Source organism: Melanostigma gelatinosum (genome assembly GCF_949748355.1).
Source record: "Melanostigma gelatinosum genome assembly, chromosome: 24".
NCBI lineage: Eukaryota > Metazoa > Chordata > Actinopteri > Perciformes > Zoarcidae > Melanostigma > Melanostigma gelatinosum.
Window position 1 is genome coordinate 321,293 of NC_136657.1, and position 9,758 is coordinate 331,050.

Sequence of the window (9,758 nt, forward strand, 5' to 3'; positions counted from 1 at the left end):
CATTTTCCATACTTAATATTTTTATTTTATTGTGTAACCTTGTTTGCTGCTGCCATAGACAAATTTCCCCTTGGGGATGAATAAAGTATATTTCTATTCTGTTCTATTCATAAGTCCGTTAAGTGTGCAGTGGTTTAGTACATCCAAAATGTGGCACACTATATCACAAACTTGTTATTGTTAGAAAAAAAACATTCAAATAATCCACTGCAATAATATGAATAATTTTTGCATGTAAGTTGTGTGTGTTTTGCAATGTGTTTTTCGTTTAGGTGTAAAATGACATAGATATCAATAGAAAAATTGTTATATATAAATAGCATACACAATATTATGTTTAGAGAAGTTTTAGGAGAAGCTTTGCTGTTAATGCGTTTTATTTTTATTCATTCAGGATTAAATATTAATGAATCATTTTCATAGTAATTCTTAACACCAACAACATATTGTTTTACAGTAAACCAGACACACGATTAATTTACATTTTCAATTACAACTCAACAACAATGTGATTTGTTGTCATGGTATTTGTTAATCAAGTCACTTGCGTGGTGAAAACTGCAAATGTCGTATTTTTCATTTGGAAAGTAATAGATTTTCCTCCTAAAAGCGGTGTACCGTTTTCCGTTTTTATTTAGTCAACAAACGCACCACGCGAGGGAGACTTTACGTCAGCACGCTACGCGCCAAATTTGTACTGTACGGAAGGAAGGCGCAACAAGAAAACAGCTGCGGTTCCGGTCTTCTAAACGTTTTGTCGTTCGGTTGTTTTTGAGAAAGCTATCCACCTGAGGATGTCTCAACAGGAAGGCTATTCGCCCAGTTTCAAGCGACCGGCTGAAATCATGCGAATGAGGAGGAAGCGAACTCGTAGCGACGCCAGTGTCTTCTCGAGCCCGAGCGGACGGGGCTCCACGGGCAGCCCCGGACAAAGCGACTCACCGCGGGCATGCGTTCGGCCTTTCTACCCGGGGCCGCTTTTCAACAACCAGAACCGCTCCGAAGGTGGGATGAAGCGCAGAAACCCGTTCGCAAATATCGAGAACACTTTCAGCCCCAAAAAGAAACTTCTCATTTATAACGACGACGGGAATGCTGAAGCTGCGGACAAGATGAGGACACGGACAGGAGAGGAGGACATGTCAACAAAGACGGAGTGTCATGGAGGTCTGCCTTTCAGTGCCAGGCTGGCCGAGGCAGAGGAACAGGAACACCAAGATATGTCCAGCAAGGTTGGTTTATAATAAATACATAAATACTACGACCGTACAACTAAATACACACAGTGAATTCACGTTACGTAGTGAGTCGGGACCAGAGCGTGGTCCAATGTCCCTGTAGTTCACGTGGCACATTAGACAGATGTGTTATTTTAATATGATTATAAAATATTCATATTTTTCTGTCCTCTCCTGCAGGAGTGTCTCACTTTCTCTGAAGATGCCTCTCTGTTTGAAGAAGAGGAGGAAGATGTTAAAAGTCCACTGCTGAAGGTTTGTTGTTGTTGTCGTCATCATGTCCTTGTGTTCCACAGCCACTAGTGTTCAACATGTCTCCTCCCGTCTCGTCTCCTCCCAGAGTCCCCAGGCCATTGCTCCGGCCTCCATAGCTCCTCCCATCTGCACAGAGTACCCAGCGGACTGGAGCCTGAAGACCCGCCTCCTCTTCACCTCCCCGCTCACCCTGTCATGGGCCGAGCACCCCAAAGCCCAGGAGGAGGCTTCAGGGCTCAGTCATCACTGCAGAGCTCAGTTCAGCACTCTGCCTCACAGTCTACAGGTAGATTATTACGCATGACAGGACAGCAGCTGCTTTGCAGTGTCATAATGTTAATACTGAATTTAAACCAACTAATAAGCTATCATCTGTTATTAAGTAGTATAGAACCATTAAGTAGCAATGCTACGCTGAAATGCACTAAAAGGGTGAATACAGGTATATTCAGACAGACAGTTTGAGAAATATGAACATAGAAGTGTCTTGAGCCTCCCCATGTCCCTGCAGGATCCCAGGTCCTGCTCTGAGCTGCGGGCGGCCTTCCAGCAGAGTCTGGTGTACTGGCAGCACCCCTCCCTGCCCTGGATCCCTCTGTTCCCCAGGATCAACGCTGAGAGGCGCTTCACTGGGACAAGCACCCCCTGGGCACAAGACCGAGCCCTGCAGCAGAGCCTCATGAGTGAATGGTGAGGCTGGACAGAGTCGATGAAGCCACTCTATTGAGGACTCTATTTTCCCATGTAGTTGTCTCTAATTGGGACTAAACATGCACAAAAACATCCAATTCATTGTCAGCCTTGTTTCTCTGATTGTGCTCTTCAGGTCAGTCAGTCTGTCGTCTCTCTACAGTCTATTGAAGGCCCGACTGTGTCCTTACTTCTATCTCTGCTCCCATCAGGTTGGTGGCGTTCAGGTTTTGGCTGTTTTTGGATCTAATTAGGTTCCAGAGGATGGAGCATGGTGTCTTTCTTTGATACCACCACTGGGGGCTGTCCTAATGGACACCTTCACAGCAGCACACTGCAGTCAGTCCCCTTCATGTGATCGGTTCTCTTCTGTCAGTTCACAGTGTTGTTCAGGGCAGCCGGTCTCGGGGGCTCGAGCAGCATCACGGCCTTCATCTCTCCTACGACCAGGGGCCTCAGAGAGGCCATGAAGGCTGACGGTGAGTCCTCAGCTACGAGTCACTAAATCCTACACTTTCAACTTCCTATCATCAGATACTTCAGTGAGACTGCATCATGAATGCATTTCATTGGGAGCTCATTGGTCTTGTGTCTCTGTTTAGGTATAGAGTTCAGTCTCCCTCTAGTGGAGGAGAGGAGGAAGAGCAGGGAGCAACAGAACCTGAGCGTGCAGCAGGGAGAGGAGGAAGAGCAGGAGTAAGTGTGTCATCTCCTCTGTGATAGTATGGATGTGTGTGTGAAAATCATGTCTCAGGGGGATTACACTGACTGTATGGGATGAAGAAGAACATATGTGCATGTGCCATGGGTCAAACCTAATCCATTGAACAGATGATTTTGCTGACATTGTGGATAATAACTTGAATTGTAGGTGTCCTGAGGTGAAAGAGGGCGAGGAGAGTCCGGCAGGTGACGATGGAGAGAATGATGATGAAGACGGCAGCTTCTCCTGGCTGAAGGAGATGGGTGTCCAGGACAAAATCAAGAAGCCAGACAGCATCACCATGCAACTGTATCCTCCTGCTTCTCTGACACCGACCGTCAGCTGTCCTATTTGTGTTTCACGCCACTTAACTAAACTTAAGCTTTGCTCGGGTTCACAAACACCATGTGTCCAATGCCATGTCACAACCAGTCAGAGCTCCTTGACCACTGGTGTAGTCATAAGGAAGGTCCCACTGTGTCTCTGGACCACAAGCCGGAGTCTGTGGTGTGTGTGGAGGGACCGCACACCTTCACCCTCATCAACTTCCTCATCAGCTGTAAGGGTCTGGTGGCTGCAGCGGGCTCCCAGGCCGGGTTACCCCCAACACTCCTGGCTCCCAGCGCCTTCAGGGGAGCTACGATGCACACACTGAAGGTGTGAACACACACACACACACGATGCACACACTGAAGGTGTGAACACACACACGATGCACACACTGAAGGTGTGAACACACACAGTATACACACAGACACAGAGTAAAGGCACACACTGCTGTTGCTATGTCTACATCTGTCTGTTTTTCAGGCCCGCAGTGTGAATGTGAAGAGCCAGGTTGGTTCGACCTACCAGAACATCAGCAGTCTGGAGATCACAGGTACCTCGGCTAGTGATCCGTTCTGCTATTTGAGGGCGTTGGAGTGTAGAATCTGTGGAGGCATTGTTCGATGTAACGTTGAACTAGTTTTCCCCTCCTTCCTTTAGGACCTATCCTCCCCTCCTCCCTCCACACCGTCACAACCCTCCTTCGGTCCGCACAGAAAGGGAACTTCTCAGCTGCTCTTTACAGTCACACACCTACCGCTGTCATGAACACACACACCACCAAGCAACAGGTAAGACAGCCATGTACTTCAATGAACAGATCAAACTTCATTCATAACTTCATGCACTAGAGAAAAGAGCTAGTTAGCGTTAGCTGTTAGCAGCCGGTGGGCAGCACAGTCCTGCCTGACTGAGTAACAGCTAACGTGCAGAGGTTCCATTGAGTAACAGCTAACGTGCAGAGGTTCCATTGAGTAACAGCTAACGTGCAGAGGTTCCATTGAGTAACAGCTAACGTGCAGAGGTTCCATTGAGTAACAGCTAACGTGCAGAGGTTCCATTGAGTAACAGCTAACGTGCAGAGGTTCCATTGAGGTTCCATTGATGCGTCCAAGCTGTCCCGCCACAGAAAGCGGCATCAGCGTCGGATTAAAGAATGCCGGTTGTCTTTCTTAGTCCAGCTGTCTCTGTGCGTCTGCAGTGTCCTGGTGGGTCGGTGGACCTGTCTGCTTGTGGTCTCCATCCTGCTTCCCTCCAGCAGCTCCAGCAGCCCTCCAGCCTGGGCAAGACTGCTCTGACTCACATCAACATGAGCAACTACAGCTACATGTGGAAGAAGTGATGGAGCGGTGTTCTCTAACAATGTAAGCGCTGCACTGCTGCTGTGGTGGCAACAAGGCTAGAAACCTGTTCCACTGTACCTTTAAGAGATGACCCACCAGACACGTGGCGTTAAACCAGTACTACATTCAGTAGTGCTGATACAAACACCTTTCAAGCTGTGCTCTTGTAATGATCATACTGTTTTGAATTTGTTTTTAATATTGATAAATGCATCATTGGGGTGAAAATGTTTGTTGTCTGTTTTGTTTTAGCACATGAAAGTGCTGATGCACCATCATGTTTGAGGTTGTAGTCGGAGACATGCGTAGACAAATGAATGCTTTCTCTGGAATGTATTAAGGTTAGCTGACTTTGATTTTGTGTGCGTGCGTGCGTGTGCGTGCGTGCGTGTGCGTGCGTGCGTGCGTGTGTGTGTGCGAGAGAGACAGTACTGCACTTCCTCACTGATGACATCATAGTTTTGCTGTAGATGAAGCAGTGATATTATAAATCGATTAATTTACACAGGCTGGAGTTTGTGTTTAGTTTAGTTTCATTTGTTCGAGAGGGACAATGTACATTGATGAACACTTTAAATTAAAATGTAAATGCACCTAATTACAGCCGCAAGGCTGATTTCCATTGTCTGTCCCCGCCAGAATGTACAGGCTGAGTGTCCTAAAGGAAAAGGTCATGCCAAAGTGCAATAGTAATAAACTAAAATCAATTAGTCTGTAGCTGACAATACACAATAGTTCGATAATAAAAAGTAAACAATGGATAAAAAAGGAATCGCATATATATATATATATATCAAAGAAACTAGAAAAAATATCAGTGTAAGGAAGACATTTCATATTCATCATATTGCACACAGATAAATTGCACATAAGGGCATTAATTAATTTGCACATTTAAGGTTTCATTCATATAACATTAGTACATCACATATCCATGACACTAATACTGCTAACCCAGGTTAAACTATATGTGCACAGGTTTGGGTGGACAGCCGCCATCCCTTCATGTGCTTTTTAGAAGTGCTGAAGTTTGGGCACTCCCTAACGGAGGATGGTCAAGTGTTCCAGAGGGCGCCGCCTTTGACAGACACGCGTCTGACCAAAGGTGGTGTGCTTGTGTGGGATGACACAGTCGCCTCTGTCGGAGGCTCTGGTGACTCTAGTCGCAGGGCCGCAGACAGGTCTCTGTTTGATGTACTCGTTCAGCGGAGGTGGTGTCAGACCATTTAGGACTTTGTAAATGATGCTGGCTTCTTTAAGGCTGATAAGGTTGTTACAACTTAAAAACGTATGTTTGTTCAGGATGTGGCAGTGATGATGGGTTCGCGGTTTCTTGTCAAAGAATTTGAGTGCTCTTATACAGAGATTCTATGGGTTTGAGTGTTGCTGTGCACGCCAGTGACCAGCTGGTCAGACAGTACACTAAATGTGCGAAGATCATGGAATGTAGGAATGTCCTGGCTGCGTTTTCGGTCAAGCTGTTTCTGAAGTTTAGAAGGTTTAGAAGTTTAGAAGGTTGAATTTGATCTGGGTCGCTACCTTTTTGACATGGCTCTTGAAGGTCAGGGTGGAGTCTAGAGTTACCCCTAGGTACTTGAACTCGGTTACTAAGTCTAGCTATGTTCCCTTTACAAATATGTTCCACTGTGTTATTTTTTGGGCACGTTTGGAGAAAATCGTACATACAGTTTTTTTAGTATTCAACAGGAGGCAGGATTTAGTGAGCCAAGCTTGGACATCAGACATAGCAGATGATAGGATGCGTAAAGCGTCTTGGTTGTTTGTAGCTGATGTAAAGATTACAGCATCATCCGTGTACATCGGTGTATGTATATTCTGACAGGAGGTGGGTAGTGTGTTAATAAACACGGAAAATAAAAGCGGCCCAAGGACCGATCCTTGAGGAACACCTACAGGACATTCAAGACAGGGAGACCTAGCACCATCTACAGTAACAGATTGTTTTCTGTTGGATAAGTATGATTTGAACCAGTTCAGAGCATGGGTGGAAAAGTTGACTTATTCCTATTTGTCAGAAATAGTTTTTTCTTGATTTTTAAAATGCGTCGCTCTGCTGACAGCAGACTTGTCCATGTTTGATTGGTTATATGCTGCAAGCCCCGCCCCTTCATGTCATGGGCTGACTTATCGAGTTATTAATAACCAGCTTTTTGGGACAGCGGTAGTTCTGGTTAGTTAAACCAGATAAACTGATACACTGGGTATGTTGAACAGGCCCCTGATGTCTTTGGTTTACAAAATTGATATGCAATATCAAAATAATGACACAAAATCTAAAATAACATAATATATTGTTGAAACTATCAAATGCGTGACTGCTGTGTGTCAAGAGCTTTGCATGGTTGAAGAGCAGAAAGGTGCAATACAAGTCCATTTAATATTTCAAAAACAAATCATTGAAAACCCTGAAATCAGACAACACAAAGATCAGCTTTCAAAACAAGTCTTCTTGTTTCAACATGTGCGCTCCCTCAGACGTCCCTCAATCGGTGGTACGGTGGGGTCGGCTCCTAATTAACAATTGAGAGCAGCTTGTTGCATTTCCCCTCTTGGCCAATCAGGGAGGGACGCCAGCCTTTCTATCTTAAGAGAGGGAGGGACCGGCACACTCAAGACACTTCATGCGGACCTCAATTTGTCAGGTAATGTAATTGGCTATCCTCTAACAATGTTACACATGTGTCGAAAGTGACATCTAGGTCTAAAAGAATTGAAAAAGCCCGTCAGCTGCTAAAAGGAGAGAGTTTGTTCGCTTCAGGAGACAGTTTGTGTGCTCTGTAAAGCTCTTAAAGCTCTCGTAGTTAAGATGTTATTAAGACGCATCAAACTTTAAAGTTGGGTTGGAACCACTTTCCCTAAAACTTGTGATAGTTTAGAAAACCTCATTGTGAAGAACATGATCAAGATTATGTTTATTTATAAGAGGTTGGACTACGGCAGCGGTTCCCAAACTTTTTAGGCCACGCACCCCCTTCTACATCCCGACCGGGTTCACGCACCCCCAACCCCCCCCCCCCCCCCCACACACCTTAAAAAAAAAAGAAGCAACAGAGCCGCATAAAAATCGGACGAATGAGAGAACAGTTTGCTCGCGCGTGCCGTTTGTTTACAAGATAAAAAACACAAAAACTCTTCCTGCACCGTGCCTTCGAAAAGGTAACGGACGTAACGTTACGAAGGTAACGGACGATTGGCCAGATTGGCCACATCTGTAGGCTCGTCTACTTGCAGAGAGTAAAACTCACTCTTCTTCACGCGACCGACCAATGTAGCCAGGATGTCTTCGGACAAAGCATCGATGCGCGCGACAGTGTTGTTGGACACCGGGATCACGTCCAACTTGTTCGCTTCTCTCTCTCCAATCATATATTCCACCATCTCTTTAACATGTTTCCCTCTCCACCACCGCCTCTCCTTCTCCCTATTACGCGGTCAGAATACGACCACAACACGCCGCCTGTCTCCGGCAGAAATGCGCTCATCCACGCACGGGAACAACACCGAGTTGTAATATATACCTCCATAACACCCCGCCACTCTCGGCTCATACCTCCCCAGCAACGAGGCACATCACCCGGTCACAATACCTCCAGAATGTCCCCCGGGTGAAATCCGGGACTTGGTTTTATGGTTCCGAGTGGCGGGCGCTCACTCGTTGGCGCTGGGACGCGAGGTCTCCAATGCCGCCCCCGCCGTGAGGCACCCGATCGTCAGGTCTTCAGCCCTCGGAACAGGCCGCGGGTCAATAACTTGTGGGTGGCGGGGTAGAGGCGAGGCAGATCACAGAAAAATAATAAAGACTAGAGTACAGCAAAGATATGTTGATGAGAAACGTATTTGTAATACGTCAAACACAAACGTAATCAGGGAGAAAATACGTTCGTGGTAAAACGTAATTGAGAATGCATTTTAGTTTTGGGGGAACGTAATTTTTAGGAGACAGGACTGCACCGCCATTACATTTTTCCTCTCGCGCACCCCCTAGAAGCAGCTCCACTTTGGGAATCCCTGGTCTACGGCATGTTTAGAGTGGATGAAATAGTTCTTATTGCTTCTGAGCTATTACAAATCTATAACATACTGGGCCCAAATGAGTCAACTTCTTTAGGAAATGTATTTATTGTATAATAAAGGCTGCATGGTTGATTTCATATGGGAAATGATCTGAAGTCTGGGAAGGGCAGCAGAGATGTATGTTAAAATCACCGAAAATGAGACATTTAGGCTTAACATTGAATTTTGTCATACTTTGATGTAAAATGAGAAAGTATTACGTAGTACAATTACAACTTGGGCCTTCTGTGTGCAGTCAGAGTATATAACCACAATCGTAAAAATGAAAAACTTAAAAAAACAGGATAAAAGTCATTCATTGACGGGTAAAAGCCGGTGTTTAGCAAAGTGTTGGTGCCATGTTGGGATTTCCTGAAGGAGAGTCCAGCACAGTACAAAGTGACTAAATAATGCAAGATTGATAAATACTTTACAGTCAGCAGACCTAAATTGGTAAAAATGTGCATCTTTTAGCAGGCTAATATGAAGTCAATGTGGATTAATTCAACAACTGATCCTGATCAAACATGTTTAAGAAAGAGGAGCAGCCACAGCGGGCTGATGCCTCAGAAGAGATGTGACAACAGTGGAAGCTGTTGGCTTGATGCCGGCTATGCTGCTTAACAAAGATGGCTTCCCTTTCAGTCGACTATTTTGACAAAAAGCTACTTGTCATTTTGCTACACTGTATGCTCAGTGAGACCGTCTATATGTAATGCATAATCCATGTCTTGAGACCAATAGAGAGGTTATACTTAGTACACTTAGCTGAAGTCATAACTGAGAAATAGCAAGGCACACACATGATGAAGCCTTTAAATGGTAGCCTGGCCTTGACAGTGCAGTATCTACCCAGCCACAAACAAATGTCATCTGCATTCACTGTCTCATTGAACATTTTGACAATGACTGTTTTAAAGGCATTATCAGTCAGTTTCTCAACATTAAAGGCAGAAAACGGGTTTCGCAACTCTTTTCAGTGCTATGGCAGAGCGAAAGCTTACATCAAATCCTTTGTTGGATGGTAGGGTCAAAATGCAGTTCAAGTCTTCTGGCTTAAAGTTCAGGGCTTTTTGGATTAACTTCCGAAAGAAGTCTAGTCTAGACATTCCCAGCAGCTTACCATCT

General features: G+C 45.2%; 1 protein-coding gene across 1 annotated transcript; it reads left to right on the top strand.

Annotated features, from left to right (window-relative positions):
• The first annotated feature begins 719 nt into the window (after positions 1-719).
• On the top strand, positions 720-4,712 carry donson (DNA replication fork stabilization factor DONSON). Its single transcript, XM_079296734.1, has 12 exons — positions 720-1,232; positions 1,419-1,493; positions 1,579-1,779; positions 2,005-2,183; positions 2,320-2,395; positions 2,560-2,662; positions 2,786-2,879; positions 3,055-3,195; positions 3,345-3,543; positions 3,697-3,766; positions 3,874-4,004; positions 4,415-4,712. The coding sequence occupies exons 1-12, from the start codon at positions 795-797 to the stop codon at positions 4,553-4,555; spliced, it is 1,848 nt and encodes a 615-aa protein (XP_079152860.1). The 5' UTR covers positions 720-794; the 3' UTR covers positions 4,556-4,712.
• Positions 4,713-9,758: the final 5,046 nt, after the last annotated feature.